At 43.3% G+C, this 26,271-nt stretch overlaps 1 protein-coding gene across 2 annotated transcripts in view; it reads right to left on the bottom strand.

Annotated features, from left to right (window-relative positions):
• The window catches only part of RELA (RELA proto-oncogene, NF-kB subunit), a 111,009-nt gene that overhangs the window by 55,104 nt on the left and 29,634 nt on the right, over window positions 1–26,271 (bottom strand). For both annotated transcript variants that reach the window (XM_073605224.1, XM_073605223.1), the window contains exons 3-4: window positions 24,592–24,746; window positions 3,575–3,723 (exon numbers count right to left, since the gene is read on the bottom strand). In XM_073605224.1, coding sequence (XP_073461325.1) covers window positions 3,575–3,723; window positions 24,592–24,746 — 304 coding nt within the window. The remainder of the gene's footprint in view (window positions 1–3,574; window positions 3,724–24,591; window positions 24,747–26,271) is intronic.

A 26,271-nucleotide genomic window follows, 5' to 3' on the forward strand; every position in this document is an offset into this window, starting at 1 on the left:
GCATTGCGAGGCTTTTAGGTGTGAAGACCTCGGAGCTTGTGAGATTCTTCCTTGAATGACTGGAATCTTTTCCACGGGGAGAGAGATGGAACTTTCTACCGTGTGGCACCAAGTACAGTATATCAGGCGCTGGACTGGTTCCAGATTGCTTCTCTTCCAGCACGTCTGGGAAAAAGCAGACACGCACCCCCACCCGACCCGCCTGGGCAGGCCCAAACTCAAAATGGCTTAGCTGGCTTTCGTCCACTGGACGTCTGGCTCTTAGCGGGCTTCTGGAAGGGTGCCTGTCTTCTGCTCCAATTCCTTCTGATATCTTGGCCGGGCCTGAGGGAGCGTGCTTCCCTTAAACGCTCAGTACTATGTCTTCGGTGCTGAGGCCTTTTCTGATTTAACAGATGCCTAACCTGAGGCAGGAAGCCCGACCTGCCACCTGTGGCCCAGGTTATGGCACTATCCAGCTTGTCACCAAACAGCGAGGACTGTTCAAGGGGATCCTACACCAGGCCTGCTTAAATGCTGGGTCAGCGAGCCAGGGGCGTAACCACAAGGCCCGCTTGGCCGTGACCGAGGACAGCATAGTCTGGGCGGATAAGGTCGATTGAAGCCCCCCCAGGAAGGCCACCACCAGCTTCAGATCCTGGATTACCGAAGCCCCTGGCCAGTTAGTCTGAGACTCCTCTGATCACGGAACTAACATTCTCCATCTGAGACCTCCATGGCCTTGGACATGGCCGCAAGGGCCAAGGCAGGTTTGCAAGCCATCCCGGCTGACCCGTAAATCCTTTTAAGCCATCCCGGCTGACCTTTTAATCTTGATCTATTCTTCTCTCAAGCCCATATTTGAAAGATACCGCATCCAGAGGAAGAGTGATGCATTTAGCTAGTCGCATCACAGCTGCGTCTACGAGGGCAGCATTTTTCAGATATTTCACTTCCTCAGCCTTGAAGGGGTATAAACATGGAGGTTCTACTTGACAGAGGTCTTGTTATCTAGCTTGCTCCATTCCTCGACAATAATATCCTTTAATTCAGAGAGGAGTGGAAAATTGGAATGTTCTTTCCCCAGATGCTTAAAGAATTTCTTCTGTTTAGCCGGGGGAGTAGAAGAGTCTTCCCACTTAAGGGCCTCTTTGACCACTTTAATTAGTGGAAAAACCAGGGTGAAGTCGAAGCCTCCGACAAACTCATCTCCCTCCGTCTCGCTGTGCGAGGAATCAGGGGAGGAATCATAAGGCTGGAATGGGCCGGATGACCAGTGTCTCCATTTCCTGGCTTTCAGCATCTTTTTCCCGACCGCCTTGGCATAACCCCAGCAGGATCTGTGATCAAAACGGCTGTCATGGCGGTGGGTGCGGTGTTGGGAGGAGGAATGGGAACATCTCCTCTGTTGGGAGGAGGAATGGGAACATCTCCTCTATTGGGAGGAGGAATGGGAACATCTCCTCTTCTAGACGGAGAGTCACGTCTGGACCTTGATGAAGAAGGTGGGCGTTGCGGCCTGGCAAGGTCCCTGTCATCTTGGACAGTAAGCTGATGGTCTGACCTGGAAGGGCTAAAAATGGGAGAAGGTGACATTTAGGGGATCAGTCCATCTGCACGTGGACCTAGCCCTCCCCTTCTCATGCCTCACATACCTAGAGCGTGAGAGCTGGCCGCATGGATGCGGTGATCTGTCCATGGCACCCTGGCGGACGAATAGGAGGCGATCCTGCAGCTTTGTAGGAGCGCTCACACGTCCTGGTACAAAGGAGTACAAATAGCAGTGCAGCTTCCCCTTTAAGAGGCATCTTAGCCCCCCTTCCCTCTTTTACCATAGCCCCAGGCTGAAGCTAACCATGATCTGGGAACCTGGGGCCTGAGGAGCTGATGCAAGCTGCCTGTAGTAATTCTTAGAATGACAGGGCTCTCAGGGATTCAAGCATCCCTGCCGGAATGACATCACCGCTGTGCCTGGACTGTGTGGCAACCTGCCGTAGAGCGCCTGCACGGCCACCGGGTCCCCTGCCACACCACGCATGGGTGAAACCAAGCCTCGGCTTCGTCCGAGGATCGCACATGCGCAGTAGCGAGCCGGAGCCGTGACCCGGAAGAGGGAGCCGAACCCTGGAACGCACTTGTGTTCCAGGCGCCATAGAAACAAAAAGAAAAACGAAGACAACAAGGCACATGAGGGAAAAATAAACAGGGAGCTTTTACATACAAAAACTGCTGCCATGGAGAATCTTCAGACATGCCAGTGGTTCCACCGAGCCTGGGCATACGAAGGCTGTCCCCACCACAGGACACAGGGGCCTGGAGCCACACACCCACCCATGGCTGGGCCCTCGGCTATCTTGAAACTGCCCGGCATCAACCTCCGCGATTAATTTTGGACATCCGTAAATGTAAGTGCATTGACTTGTAGGTTCAAATGAGGACAAAAAAGGAACGCAGTCTCTAGTGGTGAGCTCAAATTTATGGGAGTGGGGTCCTATAGCATTGGAGAGGAGGCGGGGTTAACCCACACGTAGTCTGCCATGGAGTCTGTCAGGAAAAGAATGTTTACTGACAGATGTTTTGCAAAAAAAAGCAGTGACTTATATAAGAGAATTTGCTGGAGTGCTGTTTTGCTAACACTTGGTTTAAACTTTTGTTAAGAGAACTATGGCCCAACCTTTTTTGGTCTTAGTTCTCTTTTTGTTCACAAGATGACATATAGTATGTTCTCCTGTGACAAAAAAAACTCATGTGCATTTGGCAGGCTATTGCCCACTATATCCTGACAGCGCAGAGCCGCAATACAGCCGGGACAGATCCCGACATACTGTCGAGGTCCATCCTGCCGCTTGATTGAAAGCTGGCTCTGCTTACTAGAGCCAGAGCCAGCTGTGCCCTCCCCATTTTTCCTCCTCCTTCTGTTCTTCCAGTCAGTGCTAGAGAATCGGAAGGAGGGGATCCCTGTGGGGGTGGCAAATTTACGCATGTGAAGTAAAACATGTACAATATCCACCAAATCTGCACAAACCGCGAACAAATGAATCTAGTTGTATGTAAGATTTAATAACGAGGTGTAAAGTCAGTGTGGTCTGACAACATACCACTCAATATCTCCGCAACCAAAGCGGTACAAACATTTATTTTTGCGGCACAAACACAGCACAAAGGAATGGCGTGTTAGTTTTTAAAATTCAGCAACATGGGGTGCAAAGTGGGCAGAGTTGCAGCAACTATAATGCACAAAATCTCCGCCAAAGCGGCAAACACGTTTATTTTTGCAGCACAAAGGAATGGCGTATTTGTTTTTAAAATTCAGCAACATGGGGTGCAAAGTGGGCGGGGTTTGCATTAAATTGAATGTTTAATATCTCAGAAACCGAACCAGTATAAACAAATGGTATATTTTTATTCGGGTTTTACAAACATGGAGTGCCAACTTCACACTGCTGATAATTTTTGGTGAAAGTTGTGTGAAAACCTTTTATAAATATACCCCATAGTGTTTTCTATATTAAAAAAAATAAATAAATAAAAAATAAAAAGGAAATTTGTTTAAACAAAAAAATAATATAAATAAAATTTAGAAGTAGATAATTACCTGTGAATATTGCGATCTACTGACAAGTCAGCCTCGTAATAGCCATCTTTGCAATCCTTTCCAACCAGTTCATGAGGATGTGGTTTATGGGGGGCATCCTTGGTCACCAAGGATATCCTTATACGTGCTGGTCCTTGATAATTGTGTACCTGAAATATGAATTCATATGGAGTAAAATAACAGCAACCTACTAATACACAACTTAATGTCTTCCTGACTAAAATGTCACAACTTGCTAGAATGACTAGGTCAAACTATAGCTATAGCAGCCGCTAGAAACAAACACAAGTAAAACCGTCAAGATGGTTGTACATCAACATGGTAACATTCAGCTTTCCCTCACAGGGTTTGGATCTTTGCCGGTTCAGTAGGAACCAAACTAACTATGGATGACCTAAGTCACAACAATAAACAACCTGGCAGAATTTATGATTTCTTGGTCATTTTTCAGAGAATATGAATGATAGCACAAAAACATTTTTCACTCATGGTTAGTGTTTGGCTGAAGCCATTTAATATCACTCAACTGTTTACTCTTTTTAAATCATAATAGAAACTACCCAAATGACCCTGATCAAAAAGTTGACATACCCTGGTGATTTTGGCCTAATAACATGCACACAAGTTGACACAAAGGGGTTTGAATGGCTATTAAAAAGGTAACCATCCTCACCTGTGATCTGTTTGCTTGTATTGTATGTGTATTAAAGGTCGACCGATATGGGTTTTTCTCTGGCCGATGCCGATATTTAGAAATCGCGGCTGCCGATAGCCGATATATGATGCCGATTTTTTTGGGCCAATATGTTAGGCCGATTTTTTTTTCTTCCTTCATCTCATAAAATCTAACAGTTAGACCTTTAACACTGGAGCATTTTTCAGGTGCTTTTGGGCTAAAAAATAGCGCCTGTAAAGTGCCTTCAAAGCGGCTCCCCTGCAGTCTCAGTGCGATATCTCGAGTGCTTTCACACTGAGGCGATGCGCTGGCAGGATGTTAAAAAAAAAAAAAAAAAGTCCTGCAAGCAGCATCTTTGGAGCGGTGTATGCCGCTCCTCCACCACTCCTGCCCATTGAAATGAATGTGCACTGCTGCCGAAGCGCCTGCAAAGCGATTCGGCAGCGGCGCTTCACGCATTTCATCGACCGCTAGCTGGGTTATAAGCGCCCCGCTAGCAGCCGAATAGCGCTGCTAAAATGACGCTCCAGTGTGAAAGCAGCCTTAATTAATAAGTGATACAGAAAATTTCTTACATTTAAACATTAAACAAAACAAACCTCCAATCAGTTCACTTGTATGTATAATTTAGAAAAAAAAAAAAACTATATCTTAAATATTAAATATACAAAAACAGGACGAAAAAAAAAAAAAAAAAAAAAAAAAAAAAAAAAAAAAATGGGCTTTAGTTTTTTTTTTAATTCATTAGTGTATTCCAAAAAAATAGCATTTGAAAGACCGCTGCGCAAATACCATGTGACATAAAATATTGCAACAACTGCTATTTTATTCCCTAGGGTCTCTGCTAATAAAAAAAAAACACACACATACATACATACATATATATACACACACATATATCTCTATCTATATATCTATCATTTTTGGGGGTTCTAAGTGATTTTCTAGCGGAAAATACAGGATTTTTACTAAGCAACAAGTATCAGAAAAGATTTAGTCTTTAAATGGTTAAACTGAGAACTCCTACACACAGAGTTCAGTTCACTGATAAGTTGAAACATTGTATCTCTTCTTGGTTCTTTTATCAGACTTGGCAGGCTGCCCAGAGAGGACAAACAAGTCGCTCCACAGAAGACTTCAGGCAACTTGCATTGACTTCTTTTACAGATGTCATTTGCAAGTCACGCTGAAGTTTTAATCAGCCTTTTTTATCAGCACAATCATCCGATGCCAATTGATAAAAAAAAAAAGGCCAAATATCGGCCGATATATCAGCCAGCCGATATATTGGTCAACCTCTAATGTGTATGTGTGTGTAAGGTCAATGAGTTTCTGGACTCCTGACAGACCTTTGCATCTTTCATCCAGTGCTGCACTGACGTTTCTGGATTCTGATTCATGGGGAAAGCAAAAGAATTGTCAAAGGATCTGCGGGAAAAGGTAGTTGAACTGTATAAAACAGGAAAGGAATATAAAAAGATATCCAAGGAATTGGGAATGCCAATCAGCAGTGTTGAAATTAATCAAGAAGGGGAAAATGAGGGGTTCTGTTGAAACCAAACCACGATCAGGTAGACCAACTAAAATTTTAGCCAAAACTGCCAGGAAAATTGTTCGGGATGCAAAGAAAAATGGATCGCTGATGTTTTGAGGATGTGTGAGCTACAAAAAGGCACAGGAAATTTGGTCAAAATTGATGGCTAGATGAATGCAGTAGGTTATCAAAAAATACTGGATGAACATTTGCATTCATCAGCTAGGAAGCTGCGCATGGGACGTACTCGGACATTCCAACATGACAATGATCCAAAACACAAGGCCAAGTCGACCTGTCATTGGCTACAGCAGAATAAAGTGAAGGTTCTGGAGTGGCCATCTCAGTCTCATGACCTCAATATCATTGAGCCACTCTGGGGAGATCTCAAAACATGCAGTTCATGGAAGACAGCCCAAGAATTTACAGGAACTGGAGGCTTTTTGCCAAGAGGAACGGGCAGCTTTACCATCTGAGAAGATAAAGAGCCTCATCCACAAATACCACAAAAGACTTCAAGCTGTCATTGATGTTAAAGGGGGCAATACACTGTAAACTTTTGATCAGGGTCATTTGGGTAGTTTCTGTTGCGATTACGATTTAAAAAGAGTAAATAGTTGATTGATAATAAATGGCTTCAGCCAAAGACTAACCATGAGTGAAAGAAAAGTTTGTGTTATTCAAATTCTCTGAAAAATGGCCAAGAAATCACAAATATGTAAACTTATGAGCACAACTGTACATCAAGAGTAGTTAATCTGTATAGGACTGGAAAAGGGCTACAAAGCAATCTCAACAGTTAGACGAATTGTCTATAAATGGAGACAGTTTAAGCTACTCTTCTAGAAGTGTGTGCCCAGCCAAAATGACTCCCAAAAAGGTACAACCCAGAATGCTCAATAGAGGTAAAGAACCCAGGCATGAAAGCAAAAGGCTTAAAAGAGGTGATAAAACAAAACACCACACACGCATTACTGCGCTCCTGAAGTTTGCCAAAGATCACCTTGGTACACCTCAAAAAAGTGCTGGGGAAATGTTTTGTGGACTGATGAAACACAAGTTGAATTGTTCAGGGACAATGCTCCACACTATGGCACAAAAAAGGCATAGCTTACCATCAAAGTCATCATCCCAACAGTGAAGTATGGTGGGACATCATGATTTGGGCTTGCTTCACTGTCTCAGGGCCTGGACCCCTTGCCATCATTGAGGGGAAATGAATTACCAGGTTTGCCAAAATATCAAACAGGATAATGCCAGGGTGGCTGCCCTTCTACCTGAAGCTTAGAAGTTGGGTGATTCGGCAGGACAGTAACCCCAAGCATCAAAGTAAATCCTCCAGACTGGCTTCAGAAAAAGAAAATGCAGCGTCAGACAGATGAAGCTTGTAGGGAAAGAACCTGTCTGGGGGGATAGAAAAAAGAAAGACTTCTAGTAGTCCAAAACGATCAGTTCGCTGACCCATCTGTCCATAATGTGAATTCAGGGATCTGTAAACCAATCCAGTCACCCCCCCCCCCGTGAGACGAATAGCTGGGGGGTAAACTTTCATGCTGTAGTAGATTTCTCTGCAGGCTTAATTTATTCTGCCAAGATCATTTTGAACCAAAGAAAGAGGACTTGAAGGATTTTGTACCAAAGCACCATAAGGTCAAAAAAGCAGTTTGGGAGTGCAAAGAAAAAAGGAAATGTCCCATTTATAGTGGGGTAACATACTTTTTTCAAGTGGAAGAGAGAAAGTGCTCTAACCGCCTATGAGGTTTTTGATATCGTACAGTGCTGTGCCAAGCGAGCTATTCCCTTTAAAATGGAAAATGCACCAAAGTTTTCTTGGAGCCAATCAATTGGCCAAACACTTGAGCCCAAACAAACAGTATGCAAAGAAAAACCACAGAATGAAAATGCAGAGATGCATTTAGTGATGCATTGCACACACACATACACACACACACACACACACATTTAAAGCCCATGAACCAAGTGACTGCCCAGTTGAACAAAAACAGTAGACAATTGTTAATATTCAACTCCAATGCAAAAGTATTGCCCACTCTGAGCATCTGTTGACACTAAGCCTGTGGTTAAAACAGATCAAAGGCGCAATCAATGACAGTGTACATGGACCTTGTCTTTGTGCAGATTGGATATGGGTTGAGTCCGTGACCAGGAAAGATGTCCATTTTTAATGCTGCTCCTCCTCAAAAGCATAACAAACGAAGATGTGCTTAGGAAATGTAAAGGCCTAGGCTGGGTGCTCTTATTCATTGTAAATTAATTTGCCAAAGAAGGCATAAGGAAAAATCTTAGCAAACCATTGTGGCTTGCGCATACCAAAGGGAATCAAAGCCTCTGACTAGGCACTTTGAGAAACCCATTTTGCACATGAATTTCTCTTGTAAGTCAAGGAAAAAGCCTTATCCTTACTGTCGGAATGGATTCTGTACCAACAAGTCTGACAGATGACGTGTGATCTGTAGGAGCAGACCCGGAGAGGAAAGTGGCAAACCCGCTGAAAGAAAACTCAGTGTCACACAGAGCATGCAGGCTCCAAAACAGTGGAACAATCCGCCCACTGGTAGATTCTGACATGTTCATGGTTCAGATTGAGCCCAGTGCTGCCACAGAGGGAAGGTGACCCAAGCAGGATGTGCTCCCCTAGATGCAATAGTGTTAAACATGCCACTCAATGTCTCAACTTCATGCCAAAATCTGTGACCACACACAGGCAATAGCCAGCTTAGAGCATCCCACAAAGGGGTGCATCCCCAAAACGCATAACCATGCCCCCTCTTCCCATCTTGCCATACTCCTGCATCTCCGGCTCTGCTCTTGGTTTGAGACTGATGGTGCACTCTACGCTGGCTCCTGCTGAAGGTTCCTGGTTATAACTGCTTCCTGCTCTGGCTCTATGATCTCCAGCCACGCTTCCACCACGTGCTCTGCATATATAGCCCAACTGCTTCCAGGCATCACTCTGCTCTATCCAGCTGCTGCCCTGCCAAGCTATGCAGATACCAGAGGACTAGTAATGATATTATACAATGTGAGTGCAATTGTAACTTTCTATGGTTTCAAATAAATCTACACTTAGATGGCGGTGCCCACGGTTTTTGTTTTGAGGAAGCACAAAGGAGGCTGTTTTAGCAAGCACAGGCACGAGTTCTGTGGATTAAGAAGCCCAGGAATGCAGATGACCACAGAGGGGACAGCCGAATAGGAGCCAAAAGCTGAAGTTGGTTCCTCACAGTCAGCCAAACATAGCCTCAGGAGGGGGGGAAAAAAAAAAAAAATATATATGGGTACCCGTAGACCACTCAAGTCCAGTTCAGAGAACAAGGGGGACAAGGAGGGTCTCCATATGCACCAATCTAGGCAAGTCCCATTAGGGGTACAATTTCCTGCAACAGGCCACCTCCAGTCACAACGGGGACACTGACAGATCAACCAGTGGTCAGTTATTAGTGTCCCTCATGAGACCTCACAGGCTGCCTAGGAACTAGGATAAGGCTGTCACAAATGAACCCCCCCCCCCCATACACACACAGGCATGGATCTGCATGCACTCAATTGGGGAACTGAGGGGACTTCAAGTATCAAACTCTCGACTTTTTTTTTTAACGCAGAAGAAACGCTTTAAATAATTGTCAGGTCCTGGGGAACCCCTAAATCACTCTGGGTCAGTGGGAAAAATGGACCAGTCAAGTGGCATTGGACTGGGAACCATGCGGGCACTTTCAAATGACAGGGCAATCCGTCACAGCCCAAAAGGACCCTTATCAACCTCTGTAGGAAGGCTCCACAGAAGCCTGATTGAGAATGGCCGATTTAGAACATCCAGCCTATCAATCAGCCTGTAGCTGACTTTAGGTCTAAAAGACCAAAGCATCAAAAAGAAAATCCCCAAAAAAAAAAATAAATAAATAAATAAAAAAGGAGCCAAGGTCCTTACTCCTTGAGGCTGGGCAAAAAAGAAAACAAAAAAAAAAAAAACAAACCACACAAGGTAGCGTACTCTAGCAGAGAGGATTGACTGACTGTGCTTTGTTTTTTGTGCCTAGCATTCTAATCCTGCATTTGAAACCTGGGCTATTTTGCGGCACTTTTCGGCCCCTAGCGGGGTGCTTTTAACCACCGCTAACGGCCAAAAAAGGGTTAAATGCACCACCAAAGCGCTGCTGCAGCGGCGCTTTGCCTGCTCTTCGGCAGCGCTGCCTATTGATTTAAAAGGGCAGGGGCGCTGTAGGAGTGGCATATACACCGCCTCAAAGATGCGGCTTGCAGGACTTTTTTTGGCGTCCTGCCAGTGCACCGCTCCAGTGTGAAAGCATTCGGGCTTTCACACTGGAGTGAGGACAGAGGCTCTTTGCAGGCGCCATTTTTAGCACCTGTAAAGCGCTTGAGTGTGAAAGCAGCCTAAAACACAATGGTCAGATGTTCAAGCTCTAAAAACGGAGTCCTTCAATGAATACAAGAGAAATAACTGCTGATGTTCCAGAAATACGGTAGGTTCCTACCTTCCTTTTTGACATAACACAACTTTGAACTTCTAACATGCAGTGTTAGCCAAGCCCACTTCATTTGATGAAAAAAGATGGTGTTCTTTATAATTTAACATCATTAATGTCTAGTGTGCAAATAACCTTACTGGTAAAACTGCATTTTGGACCTCCCCGTTGCTCTTTCGTGTAAAAATTAAAATTCCAAATTAAGGCCCATAGGACATGCCTGGTCTCTCACAGAGGTAGCCCCACTGCACAGAAATGTTTTGGAACAAGCCCCATTTAGGTCATTTAAGTGTTAAGTGCAATATTTCTAATATAGAATAAGCAAACCACTGGTATATTTGTTACAGAAGGAAAAAAAAAAAAAAAAAAAAACTCAAGCACTTAAGGCCTAATGCACACTGTGCATTTAGCCACTGTGCATGAGGCTCTGGCGTTTAACTGGATGGACGGCAGAGGTATACCATGTCCAGCACCCCACTGGAAGCCTGCCAAACAGAGTGACAGGTACTGCAGCTGGTCAGGGCTGGGCAGCACACCTAGCAGTATGTACATTTAGGCTACTTTCACACTGGGGCGGGGGCTTTACCGCTGTAATAGCGGCATGCTTTTAACCCCCCCGCTAGCGGCCGAATAAAGGGTTAATAGCTCCCGCAAAGCCCTTTGCAGGTGCTTTGGCAGCGGCGCCCATCGATTCCAATGGAAGGGACGTTGGAGAAGGTGTGCATTCACCGCTCCCGTACCGCCCGAAAGATGCTGCTTGCAGGACTTTTTCTAACATCCTGCAAGCGCATCGCTCCAGTGTGAAAGCACTCGGGATCACACCCTGGGGCTGCAGGGGAGGCGCTTTTCAGCCCAAAAAACGCCCCAGTGTGAAAGGGGTCTTAGGGCAGTATGCACTCAGGCACCAATGCCCAGAAGGCAAAGTAGTATTTAGCATCAGTATCTTTAGATGTGATATATACGGTTTGCTTCCAATGTGGCAAGCGTGGAATGATTTTAATGAAATACTGGAAGTGGGTTTTCTGACACTTTAATAGCACATAAAAGACATGGTTCTGTCATATTGTGTGTGGAAATTTCAATTATGGACAGTATGTTAGACTCTACCACTCCCACTAGATAATCAGCGCCTACTAGAGCTGCACGATTCTGGCCAAAATGAGAATCATGATTTTTTTTTTGCTTAGAATAAAGATTACAATTCTCTCAAGATTCTCGTGGCATAACAATCTTTCATATTATACAAAAAAACTGGGCAAACTTTACTGTTTAATGAATTAAAAAAACAAAAAAGAGGAGGAAGAGGAAGAGGAAGAGGAAGAGGAGGAAGAAGAGGAAGAGGAGGAGAATTTAGTCTATAACTGCTTGCCACCCACGTAAGGTCGTATAATGTTGCAGAATTTGAGCGGTGATATTTGAATGATGCCTGCAGCTACAGGCATCATTCAGATATAGTCTTTTAGAGCTGGTGATTCCCTTCACCATAAGAACGATCACAGTGGCTGTTCAGCTGCTTGATCATTCTTAGGGGCAGCGGGAGAGGACCCCCCGCCACCCTCCAGTGCTTCTCCCGGCTCGCCCCTGCCATCGGCGAATTGGAAAAGGAACCGACCGGCCCTGGGTGCTGACCATAGAGATTTCTGGTGGGTCAGATGGTCTCCAGAGTCTCTGATCCTTTGGAGGCCAGGCACTAGGTTATGACATCACGCCCGGCCTCTGAAAAAATGCTGCCGCCTCAGCTGGGAAGCTGAGATTTTCTTATTTTTTTTTCTATATTTCCGGCTTCCCAGCCTAGAGGTGAGATCTGGGGACTTATTGACCCAGATCTCACTGTAAATAGGACCTGTCAAGCACTATTCCTATTTTGATGTTTACATTCCTTGTAATAGGGATAAGGAAAAAAAAAAAAAAAAAAAAAGGAAAAATAAGTAAAATGAAACAAAAAAATAAATAAAAATTAAATCGCCCCTGTCCCCGCGTGCTCGCTCACAAAGCAAACGCATACGTCGCACCCACATATCTAAAACGGCGTTCAAACCACACGTGCGGTATCGCCGCAAATGAACATGTAACCTGTAAAAAAAATTGAAAGCATTGCTATAAGGATTTTTGAGTATTGAAGTTTGCCACCATTCCACGAGCGTGTGCAATTTTGAAGCGTGACATTTACACAGCTTAACATCATCTTTCACATTATATAAGGAAAAAAAAAAAAATACTGGGCTAACTTTACGGTTTTGTTTTTTTTTTTTTAAATGAAAAACAAAAAAAAAAAAAAAAACACAACACTTGAAAAATTGCTGCGCAAATACTGTGCGAGATAAAAAGTTGCAACGACCACCATCTTTTTCTCTAGGGTCTCTGCTAAAAAAACATAATAGGGGTTTTGTGTAATTTTTTAGCCAAAAATTCCGTCATTTTTTACATGTAGGAGAGAAATGTCAGAATTGGCCCGGGTAGTAAGTGGTTAAACTGCCCTCATTTCAAAGTTCATTCCTTTGATCTACAGAACAAAATGTTACAATGTTTATAGTTAGCTCTGCAGCTGAGGAATGTTGTGAGACTTGGCAGACTTTTTTTTTTTTTTTGACAGCTGTAGTCTTGAGCAGAGAAATCTCTGCATAGAAAACGGAAAATGCTTAATGCTTTGTTAAGATCGCAATCTCAATTCTTAATGATTAATTAGTTCTAGCGCCTACGCTTCCATTTCTCTTCCATGAAGAGGTCTATGATATCTGAAGTTGCCAACGCACAAAGTAAAGACTCCTCCAGGCATAATTCTTACTCGGGGATTGATCTATCTGCAGTAGGTAAATGGCTTCTACAAAAAATTTCTTCCTCCACTAAAAAATGATATCACATGATCTGACCATGCTGCAATATCTAGCACTATCATGGAAGATCAGGTGCCCAACCCTTCTATGGCGATAAAATCCTCAAGTGTTGAAAATCCCCCAAACTACCTCACTGCTTACATCTGAGATTTCTTTAATATTAAATCACCATCTGCATCTGACGCTTGTACTCTGGAACGCTCATAAAACTGAGGAATTTTTAAAACTTTGTGCTAGGGCTAAAAACTGAGGCCCCAGCATACAGTGAGTATAGAAAAGAATCAATCCCCTTAAAATAATTACATTTTATAAATACAAAAACAAATGCGCATTAGAATGCAAAAATTCCCAAAAATAGTGCGGCTACTTAAATAACATGACAAAAGATGAAAAACAAATATATAACCGTGTATAATATAATCCACAGTAACGCTCTTAAAGTGGATGTAAACCCGAAAATATTTTTTTTTTTTTTTTTTATATATATATCATACTGTAGAGTATAAGATTTCCTATCATTTGAGCCCAGTCTTGCCACACAGAGTTAATCCATCTCTGAGCAATCCTCTTTTATTGTTCAGTGAGACAATTCTTGACAAAATGAGAAAAACTGTGTCAAATACTCCCCCTTGCTGTGAGTGACAGGTGATTTGCATCTCGTGCACTAGCCTAAGACATGCAGTATTTTTAAATTCCCACCCCCCACTCCTTTCTTCAGCAGCTCTGCAAGGATTGGCTGTTCCACACCTCAGCATGATTTGGCATGCTGAAGTCATGTGGTTACTTTCCTGTCTTTTCACTGGATGTTAGAGATCATAGTAGAAGTTCAGTGTAAGAAATACACAGGAGAAAATGCATATTGACAAGGGGAGTGTAGAGGTGGGCGGGGAGTCTGACATCACAACTCCACCCACCGAGCTCCAGACAACAGACCCACCCACAGAATCTGCAGTTTTTTGGGTCTCATAACAGACAGAGGGGAGACATTTGACAGGTAAAGATACATGCAGGAGACATGTATATCCTTATAGATAACCCCTATGGCAGTAGTTTAGAAAGGATGACATTGGGTTTACATCCACTTTAAATGTGTCCAAGAGAGACAAATAATGTCCCTAAGAATAAAAAAATAAGAATATAAACGGTGAAAAAAAAAAAAAAAGGTATACATATAAAAATAGTGTAATGGTCTTGTAAATCCACACCAAAAAAAAAAAAAAAGAAGAATGCAAAAGCAATATGTGTATATGAGGACACCAATTCCTCCACCAGAGTGATGAATGGGAGATAAACTCCCATTTAAAAACAAGCTCACAGCATGATGTTGCCATTCATTCTCGTGTTTGGCAAACAAGCTCAAAAGATTAAGTTGAACAGTTGCTGTAAAACGCCGCACTCCGTTCACATGCCTGGATTTGACTCCACATTAGGGATGCACCGATACCATTTTACTTTTTTTTTTAGTACTCGTGAATACCAATTCCTGATACCTACCGCAACTGTTTTGTTTTCACTTCAGCAGTCAGCAATGGTACAAAGCATTGAAATATTATTTACGAATAAATTGATTTTTTTTTTTAATTTTGCACTTTTTCAATGTGAAATGTGTAAAAATATTCACTAACAAAGCAAACAAAAAAAAAAAAAAGAAGAAGAAAGAAGAAGAAGTTTTAATTGTTTATCGTTTATAAGATAAACGTAAAAAAAAAAAAAGTCAGGAAAATAATTATAATTAAATGGCAGTGAATAGGGAGTTAATTAAGGCTGATTAAATTAATGGTTAATGAGGGGTTAAACAGAGGAACATTTGCTCATCCCTTTGAACTGCAGATGAAGAAACAGAAAGATCCAAAAAGAAACTAGGTTTCTTTTTATTTTAGTGTTTCAGGGCTGAGCAATGCTGTTGATAAGCACTGCCTTTTTTTTGGCAGCTCCAATTACTGGACTTCTTTAACTCTTCAGCTGTCAACAGGGGAGACCCACTGACAGCTCAAAATAACCGAGCCCGAAGGTATCGGTTTCAGGTATCGATGCATTTGCACGAGTACCAATACTTGTGCAAATACTCGGTATTGGTACCAATACTAGTATCAGTGCAACCCTACTCCACATGTAGAAAATAGAGGGAGAAATGGAGCCTCCAATAGTGTAAAATCTTTTGAGATATTGATTTAAAATATTACCGTATATACTCGAGTATAAGCCGACCCGAATATAAGCCGAGGCACATAATTTTACCACAAAAAAACCTGGGAAAACTTGACGAGTATAAGCCTAGGGCAGTGATGGCAAACCTTGGCACCCCAGATGTTTTGGAAGTACATTTCTCATGATCCTCATGCACTCTGCAGTGTAGTTGAGCATCATGGGAAATGTAGTTCCAAAACATCTGGGGTGCCAAGGTTCGCCATCACTGGCCTAGGGTGAAAAATGCGCAGCTACTGTAAGTGGAAAAGAGGATCAACAATGCCCATTTGCAGCCTCACGACTTTGGGGCCCCGAGATACGGGGCCTCAAAGTCGGTTCAGAAAATGTCAAGCACTTTTCTGCAGCAGAGAATGACATTTTCCGAACAGACTTTGGGGCCCCATATCTCGGGGCCACTTGGTGCTATTTAGTTTACCCATAAATAATGGGCTAAGGATTATTCCTCTCACTCCAGCACACACGACAAAGATCAATATCTATTACCTGATTGTCATTTACATGCATGAATGCGTCATAGGTGTGTGTATTTTTACATATATGTATGTGTAAGGCCGAGGGCTCCTTAACCCCTTCCTGATCAGGGTCAAAACTAACCTTAAGCCCGGGTTCACACCTATGCGAATTAGATGTGCGTTTCCCCACATCTAATTCGCATAGCAGGAGAATGTGACTGGCTCCCTATGGAGCCGGTTCACATATCTCCGAGGCGGCTGCGGAGCGCACTGCACAAAAATGCTGTGCATCTTTGGCTCCGTTTCAGGGCCGAATTCAGGCAGTGGTGCCGAGCCTCCGGGCGGCCAGGATGTCGGTCATGGATCCTCTGTGGAGCGCCGTGCTGACCTGCGTCTTCACTTCCGGGAGTGGGGTGAGGCGGGCGGTGCTTTGCGTTCGGAGCATGCGTGCTCCTTCATCAGGCTATGCTCAGCATACATGCTGCACTTAGAGGGCGCCGTCCTTTCTTTTTTTGCTTGTAACTGTCAGCCTTGCAATGCCTCATGAGACTTGTCATTTCGTAACAGCTGGAGAGCCGCCAGTCTGAGACCCCCATCTTTGGCGTTTCATAAACAGGCAGTTAACTACTTAAGGACCGAGCCTCTTTCTGAGGTTTGTTGTTTACAAGTTAAAACAGTTATTTGCTAGAAAATTACTTAGAACCCCCAAACATTATACTTTTTTCCTAACACCCTAGAGAATAAAATGGCAGCCATTGCTATACTTTCTATCACACCATATTTGCGCAGCGGTCTTACAAGAGCACTTTTTTTGGAAAAAATATTTTTTAATTCAAAAAAGTGTAAGACAAAACAGCAAAGTTAGCCCAATTATTTTTTTTATATTGTGAAAGATAATGTTACACTGGAGTAAATTGATAACCAACATGTCACGCTTCAAAACTGCGCCCACTCGTGGAATGGCGACAAACTTTTACCCTTAAAAATCTCCATAGGAGACGTTTAAAAAAAAAAAAAAAAATTCTACAGGTTGCATGTTTTTAGTTAGAGGAGGTCTAGGGCTATAATTATTGCTCTCGCTCTACCGATCGCAGCGATACCCCACGTGTGTAGTTTGAACACAGTTTTCATATGCAGGCGCTACTCACGTATGTGTTCGCTACTGCACGCGAACTCGGGGGACGTGGCATGTCTAAAATTTTTTCTTTTTTTTCTTATTTATCTTACCTTTTTTTTTTTTCTATTTAAATGTGTAAAAAAATTAAAAAGGGAGAACAAAGTGCCACTTTTATTCCTCTTACAAGGAATATAAACATAAGCATGACAGGACCTCTTAAATATGAGATCCAGGGTCAAAAAGTGTAAAAATTTACACAAAAAAAAAAAAAAAAAAAAAAAAAGTCCTTTAAGAGCTATGGGCGGACGTGACATTTTGACGTCGCTTCCGCCCTGCATGGCATGGAGACAGGTGGGGGCCATCTTACCCTCCCTTGTCTCCAAACCACACACGGAAGAGGACCCATCTCCTCCGCCGACAGCTCTGGTAAGCGGTGGAGGGCATCGGGGAGAGCGGCAGGAGGGGCCCTTTCTCGCCAGCAATAAAAGTTATCTCGTGGCGAGTTCGCCACAGAGACCACTATTATCGGAAACCGGACCGCCCGCTGAAGAAGAGAATACTGAGGTTATGGCAGCTAGCCTCCCCAAAGCCCCCAGTCCCCGTCCCCCCCCCCATGCAAATGAGTTACCCCTACTCTTTCACCACAAAAAAAAAAAAAAAAAAAAAAAAAGTCCCTCACTGTCAATCACGACGCTGCCACACCGCCGGAAGCCAGAAAAGAAAAAAAAATGCTACACACACATTGGCGGCTGATCACTAAATGCCTCCTCTGCCATTTGAAGGTTCTTATGTGGGTAAGGGCGGGACCACATGGCAACGTCACCTGGTGGTACTGCCCCCCTCATCACAGACCGTTGCATGCTGGGTCAGCGACGTTACAAGGGGCGGTGCCACCAGGTATGTAACCTATACTCTTTCACAAAGGGGGGGCCGGGTTCTGGGGGCCACCCTGTTAAAGGGGGCTTCCAAATTCTGATAAGCCCCCTGCTCGCAGATTCCCACAACCACAGCCCAGGGTTGTGGGAAAGAAACCCTTGGTTCAAGAGGGGGGGGGGGGGGGGTTGGATCACTCGCCCCCCCAACCCCCCCCCCCTTCCTGACCTGCCAGGCTTCATGCTGGGATAAGGGTCTGGTATGGATCTTGGGGGGACCCCCCCAAGCACTTTTTTCTTGGGGTACCCCTTAAAATCTGTGGACTGTAGGGGGACCCCATGACTTTTTTTCTTTATTTTTTTTTTAAATAGCCGGGTGCCAGCAATTGCAACCGCGAGTCAATTTAAATGTGATTTGACTTTTTTCCCCCTTTAGAAATATCATTTTTGTTGCAGCATGTTCTATACATTCTACAGATTCACCACTTTACAGGCAGACTAAGGAGACCCCCCCCAGGCACCATAAAGTTTTTTTTCATTGTGGCGTCATTAAAATCACTGCGTCGTTAAAAATGTAAAAAAAAAAAAAAAAAATGTTATTGATACATGTCCCCCAGGGCAATTCCCAGACTCCCATACCCCTTTTATGGCCAATATCTTGCATCTAAGCCTTCAAAATGGGCACTTGATTTTTCCTGTTCAGTTCCCATAGACTTCAATGGGGTTTGCCATTCGGGTCAGAACATTTTCCCTGTTTGGGAGTTCTGCTGCGAACCAACAGGGGTTGTTCGGTACATCTCTACTTAATGGTCCTATAATCTATTTTCATGGCATTGTTCCTGTGTTTTTCTGCCTCCTTGTAACACCCTCTATCAGCTCTAGAACATCTAGTTTTCCCCCCTCACTTCCCTTTGTTAGAAATGAGCGACACACGTTAAATGCGGTCATGTGCACTGTTCTTGGCAGACTATGAATCCCATAGACCAGTGGCTTTCAACTCTTGTCCTCAGGACCCACTAACAGGCCAGATTTTAGGCATTATCTTGGGGAGATGCAGACTAGAATACTGCAATCACTGAGCAGCAAATTATATCTACTGTTATGTATTTCAGTTATCTTGCAAACCTGGCCTGTTAGTGGGTCCTGGGGACAGGAGTTGAGAACCGCCTGCCATAGACCATACTCCGTAGTCCATTTCAGGATCAAGCAAGAGAGTGGCTACATACAGTGGAACCATGAAGAATGAATGTAGCCACCCTCTAACAGGAAGTCGGATTAGAGCATTAAAATAAAATAAAATAAATAAAATGCACTTTTGGAGTACTTTGAGTTAAGAACACATATTTGAATATAAAAAATTTTCTGTTTAAAACAAGGGTTCAATGTCACTTTAACGAGAAACTCTGTCAATGGTTAGACTAAAGCTACAGCTTTTGGCGATACAACTGCCCAACTATTTACAGGACACCAAAGCATTTTTTGACCACTTAAGGACCCAGCCTTTTTCTGTCATTTGTTACTTACATGTAAAAATCTGTATTTTTTGCTAGACGATTACTTAGAATTCCCAAACATTTTTTTTTTTTTTTTTTCTGAAAAAGGAACGTAAACTGAGCTTGTGTAATAGTATTAAACTTGTGTACAGCAGCACCACTGACGTGAGATATAATCACATAAATAATGAAAGTATAGCAAAAGTGTTGCACTAAACAAAAATGTAAACATACATATAAAAACAATGAGTGCATGCGTCTTCCAACTGAAATCAGTGTAATGCCTTCACTCAGATGAAAAAGTACACAAACGATTGTTCATTCAGCCTTGTGATAACAACCACCATAATAAAAAGGATGTACTCTTACCAGAGCGTATTGACCACCTATAAACACCAATAGTGTAAAATTCTTAAAAATCTGTAACGCATAGCATGCCATTACATGGGTACAATCTTCCTCGGTCCAAAGACAAGGACGTTGGTTTAATCCAAATGCGATGACAGGAGATAAACCTTTTACCCGACTGGTTTTGTTACAATAGGACTTCTTCCGGAGCATAGGGGTGTCTTCCTGTCATCGCTATAAATACATCTGGTCGCTGTCCAAGGCTCGCTCTCATCTCCTTAACTATATGGCTCTCTAATACAACCACACCTTGCTCTGAGTCTTCGTGACATTGTCACAAAAACAAACTTCCTCCACCTGTGCGCACCACTCCCATCTCAAAGCCAGCACATAGCAGGAAGTAGGGAGGCTAAAATCAGTTAATTCTACTTTCTCTAAATTTCTATGGGCCCAATACTCCCCCAGAATTAAAACAGAGCTACTTTACCCAAAGGCCATGGTGGCTTAGTCTTCCCTGGCTGGCACAGACATAAGGGCTTGAAAGCCATGGTTTCCATAGAAAGGGCATCTACACATTTCCTCATGAACCACTTAGGATGGGGGGGGGGGGTTCACACATGCCAATGAACCTTGAAACGCGGATATATATATTTATTCCCGCGCTATCAGGTATAAACAATGGGCCTAATTGGAAAAGCTGCCTGCACCGAATCAGGTACACACCAACCCTGTGGGTAAAAATAATATAGCTATGTGGTGCCGCGCTAATCCTGAGTGAATGTCTGAATAACTCAGATAATTAAAGTACAAATGTGCAAAATGAGGATATGGTGTAAGTTAAAAGGTGGTACTCTCAGCTGTGAAGACACTCTCAATAAATAAGGTGACAGCTCTAAATAATAATAGACATCTGTGCTAATAATAGTAAATGCCCATATCTCATTAATGTGCATAAATAAATAATAATAGGGAGTCATCGTCTATTGCACTATGCACTTTATTATTATTAATTGCCACTGTTTAATACTATTATGAATATGATGCGATTGATTCACTGATTGTCCATTTTGCGACACAATTTTGACACATTTTTATACATTCCCTATTATTTATTTATGCACATTAATGAGATATAGGCATTTACTATTATTAGCACAGATGTCTATTATTATTTAGAGCTGTCACCTTATTTATTGAGAGTGTCTTCACAGCTGAGAATACCACCTTTTAACTTACACCATATCCTCATTTTGCACATTTGTACTTTAATTATCTGAGTTATTCAGACATTCACTCAGGATTAGCGCGGCACCACATAGCTATATTATTTGAACCTTGAAATGCACCCAAGCATCAGACCCACTCTCAAATATAGCGCAACTGCCCTTTTAAAATCTAGTCGCCCTTTCCCCTTCTACTCAGTCAGGTTCTAGGCAACCCTGCCTTCTGACAGCACACAATCAGGACCATTTTGTGACCATGTGGTCAGGAATATATTCCAGGCATCCACTTTCCTCTAACAAAGGTTGGCCATTCCTCAATGTCCTTTCTACTTGATGTGTGGAAAACCTCAAAACTACACAATTTTCTCATTATTCCCGCTCGATGAAAATTTGAGTATGAGAAGTTGCATAATGAACAAGACCCACTCAGACATTCTCTTTCCATTATTTACTCTCTCAATGTCAGGGCTGGGCTCAGCCCTTCCTTCTCTGAGCTGGCCGTTCAGCTGACGGCTAATTGCCAGCTCCTTTCTCTCCACAGTGACTCAGCTGTTGATGATCTGCTCCTCAGTTCTGGCTACTTAAAGCCGTCCAGCTCACTTCATCTCTGCCTTCGTCTTTGGTCGCATCACAGAGACTTTCTCCTACGTTCCTGTTGAAAACTTGCTCGACTGACGTCCCTTCTGGCTCCTGATCCTGCTCACTGTACAACTACTTTGATCTCTGGCTCTGACATTGGCTGACTACCCGATCTGGTTACTGAACTCTGGCTATGTATTGACTACACTCACTCGGTTTACCTTTTTATTATTATTAAACAAGTGTGATTAACTGTACTTCTGTCTCGGTCTGATTCATGGTTTCTGACACTCAACTCCCTGCCCAAAGTTGACAACCATTCCAATCTTAACCAAATGGGAACAGGATTTAACCTTCTACCCACAGGAAAAAAAAATAAAATTAAACAAATAGAATCCTTTACTTCACCTTAAAAATCTTCCATCTGTACCCAGATCCAAGAATCTAACATTAAATTGGTGGTAGTATAAAACATCTACAATACTCTAAGCAATTTTCAGAATCTCCAGATATTTGATTATATACACATTCTGGTCCTGTTCCCTACTGAAGCCCTTTTAGATGGAGGTCAAACAAATCTCCCACAAATTCAGATTTCACCTTGATAATCTAGCATTTTCCTGTTGCACCACTTTCCAATTCCCTTTAGATCAGTGGTTCACTCCTCTCCTCAGGACCCACTAACAGGCCAAAGTATTACCTTGGAGAGATGCAGACTAGAATGCTGCAATCACTGAGCAGCAAATGATATCACCTGTGATGTATTTCAGTAATCTTGCAAACCGGGCCTGTTAGTGGGTCATGAGGACAGGAGTTGAGAACCACTGCTTTAGATCATATAAAGGAGATCAGTGCTCCATCATCTCATGAACGCAGCCAAATCCTGGATTCCTCTAAAACGAAAGGATCCCAGTGCCCCCTCAATCTCCCTTTGGATACACAAAGTTGAGGATATAAAAAGGTGTATGGAGGATCTTGTCCTCTCCTCGCAAAACAAACTTATAGGAAAACCTACTTCTACTGTACTGACTACTTTTTCCAGAGAAGGGCAAGAAACTCACAGTCAGTGAATTCTGAGCTTCTGAATCCTTCCTCGCGGATTGCTCTGAGGGACAGGTCACCCTCCCACTCTCCCCTACCTGCTCTTTCCCCCCCCCCCCTTCCTTATCCCTTTTTTCCTCCCTACCTTTACTCAATTTTAGTATTTTAGAGAGATATTTGCCCATTTTAGCCTAGGCTCACACTGCTGCGGGATTGAAATTGTGCCAGTTAAGCTGAACTGGCACAATTTCATTCCTGCATGTCAGTCCGACTTCTGGTGCGATTTCAGAGACATCTGTGCGGGTTCTTGCACAGAGGTTTGTTGTAAATCGCACCCAAAGTCGCCAGAAGTAGTACAGAAACTCCTTTTGGGAATCGGTGCGGTGCCTGCGTGAAGGTGTCTCTTCCCTCCAATCAGCTGCTCACTGATGTAACTTCAGCTCTTTGCCACCCTGCTTTTCAGAGCTGTGAGATCTTGTGTAAATTCTGCACTTTGAATGAACGTAGGGGAAAGATGGCTGTAGATAAACATCTCTATCACCTGAGGTTAGTTACTTCACTGGGTGTATGTAAGGGTTTACAACCACTTTAAGGCCTCATTCACATGGATGCATGCAGAGGGTCATGTTTATTTTCTGCGTCTACAGCAATGTGTCTGTCCCTGTACAGATGTAATGACTACCATGTGCAGAAGATCTGTACAGCTGCTGGGTCTCCTTGGTTGTTATTGCTTTCGACAGGATGGCAGCATGGAACACTTTTCACTGGTAGGGGGCGGTGTGGTGTGTGATTAACCACTTCCCGCCCGCCCTATAGTGGACTGATGTCCGGGAAGTGGTTCTGTTATCCTGACTGGGCGTCATATGACGTCCAGCAGGATAACATGTCGCCGCGCGCATCGTGGAGCGGTGTGTCAGCCTGACACACCGCTCCACCGATCTTGGTAAAGAGCCTCCGGCGGAGGCTCTTTACCACGTGATCAGCCGTGTCCAATCACGGCTGATCACGATGTCAATAGGAAGAGCCGTTGATCAGCTCTTCCTCACTCGCGTCTGACAGACGCGAGTAGAGGAGAGCCGATCGGCGGCTCTCCTGGCAGGGGGGGGTCTGCGCTGATTGTTTATCAGCGCAGCCCCCCCTCAGATCGCCACACTGGACCACCACGGATCGCCACTAGGACCACCAGGGAAGGGGCAACATGTGGATGGCCAGGTATGTACCCCATGGCCATCCACATGTGCCCAATCTGTGCCAATCAGTGCCCACAAATGGGCACCATTATGTTCCAGATTTGCCCAGCAATGCCCCCAATATGTTTTATCAGTGCCACCTGTCAGTGCCCATCGGTGCCACCTGTCATTGCCCACCTATCAGTGCCACACATCAGTGCCACCCATATGTACCAATCAATGCCACCCATATGTACCAATCAATGCCACCCATATGTACCAATCAATGCCGCCTATGAGTGCCCAGTGCCGCCTATGAGTGCCCAGTATCAGTGCCCAGTATCAGTGCCGCCTCATTGATGCCCGTCAGTGCCGCCGTATCAGTGCAGCCGTATCAGTGCAGCCGTATCAGTGCAGCCGTATCAGTGCCCGTCGTTGGAGAAAACGTACTTATTTACAAAAAATTTTCACAGAAACAAAGAAAAACTTGTTTTTTTTCGAAATTTTCGGTCTTTTTTTATTTGTTGCGCAAAAAATAAAAACCGCAGAGGTGATCAAATACCACCAAAGAAAGCTCTATTTGTGGGAACAAAATGATAAAAAATTTGTTTGGGTACAGTGTAGCATGACCGCGCAATTGTCATTCAAATTGCGACAGCGCTGAAAGCTGAAAATTGGCTTGGGCGGGAAGGTGTCCAAGTGCCTGGTATTGAAGTGGTTAAGCACATGACAGCTCCTATTTTTTCTTCTTTTTAGAAACTTTATATGAAGTGCACAAAAGTGACATGTAATACTGTATGGTGCACTGCAAAAACTATTTTTTTCTGTGCGTCTTAGCGGTGAGTGGCATTTGACATTGCAGTAAAGCTATTTAGTCCTAACCAGTTCTTGGGTCACAAAACTAGGCAATATCTTCTGCTTTATTAACCACTTATCTACACACATCTTTAACGCTGGTATGTATACCTTAATAGTGGGATGAGTTTTAGTAGTATCCGTACTTCGCTCTCCCGGAATGCTTCCAGCAGAACGTCCTTCGCACTTATAGCGAAACCGCATACCTCGCTGTTTTGGCTGTTCAATGATCTCCACATAAGGCACAGAAGGCGGCATACTTGTACCTGTTTGGAAAAATAAGAGAATAGGAAGAGTAAACACAAAAAGAACAAACCCCTGGAAAAAAAAAAAAAAAAAAAAGGCAGAAAAAAGGTAATACAGAATAACAGGTTTTTGAGGGTAGACTTTGGCAAGACAACACATAAAAAAGGAAAAAAAAAAAATGTGAATTTAACTTACAAAATGAGAAACCTGAAAACAAACATTGGCAATGTAAGAATTAAGCGAAGGACATGAGGTAGCCTACTGAGACCTGCTTTGCACAATGACAATGATTTGAATGGCTGAAAAGCAGATCTTGGGTTCCTCTATTCTGTGTTAGGTATGTTATGGTCAACTTCTACTCGCAAGAGAAGTGTACAGGATGTCAAGTCCTACTACCCAGCTATGTGCAATGATTAAATATCTGACAGGTAGGACTGAGTAAATGGGAGCGCTGGGATAAGCTAGTACTGTTATATTCAACTGCCACTAATACTAGAGCCAATGGTTAGGACAGAGAGTGAAGAAGGAACTATATATGCTACGTTGGACAGCAAGAGGTAAATCAGAAACAATACATTACGCACAAAGTATGACAAGGGTGTATGCGGACTCAAGTTTTAGAAAGAAGGAATGAACTTCGGTCTATAAATAAAGTCAGTTTAACCACTTAAATGGGTTGTAAAGGTTCATATTTTTTTATAAAAAACAAACATGTGCAGTTGGTTTTGCACAGAGTGGCCCAGATCCTCCTCTTCTGGTGTCCCTCAGCAGCGCTCCTAGCTCCTCCTCTTCTTGAGTGCCCCATTGGAGAAGCACTCTCCCTCGGGACACCCATGCAGGTGCGCTCCTGTGTCCTGCTGCTGCGTCTATTGACACAAACAGCAGGACACGGCCCCGCCCCCGGCATTGGATTTGATTGACAGCAGCAGGAGCAAATGGCTGCACTGGTATCAATCTAGCCAATCAGAACACAAGACACCGGCTAGAGCTGGCGTCCCCGGTGTGAGAAAGAGGGTTCAGTCAAGTAAAAATAACGGGGGCACTGGGGGCTGCACTGCAAGAGGTTTTGCACCTCAATGCATAGAATGCATTGAGAAGAAAAACAACAAGGGTTTACAACCCCTTTAAAGAGTAAGCCTTTTTCTGACACTTGTTACAAGTTAAAAATTTGTATTTTTTTGCTAGAATTTTACTTAGAACCCCAAACATGATTTTTTTTTTAGCAGAGACCCTAGAGAATAAAATGGCGGTTGTTGCAATATATTATGTCACACTGTATTTGCACAGCAGTCTTTCAAATGCAATTTTTTGGGAAAAAATACACATTAATGAATTTAAAAAAAAAAAAAAAACTAAAACACAGTAAAGTTGACCAAATTTTTTTGTATAAATGTAAAAGATGTTACGCCGCGAGAATCGTGATCTTTATTCTAAGCAAAAAAATTGTGATTCTCATTTTAGCCAGAATCGTGCAGCTTTAGTGTCCATATAGCTGCCATTGTGCCCATATACAGCCCTAGCCAAAAGTTTTGAGAATGACAATAT

Source organism: Aquarana catesbeiana, linkage group LG11 (genome assembly GCF_042186555.1).
Source record: "Aquarana catesbeiana isolate 2022-GZ linkage group LG11, ASM4218655v1, whole genome shotgun sequence".
NCBI lineage: Eukaryota > Metazoa > Chordata > Amphibia > Anura > Ranidae > Aquarana > Aquarana catesbeiana.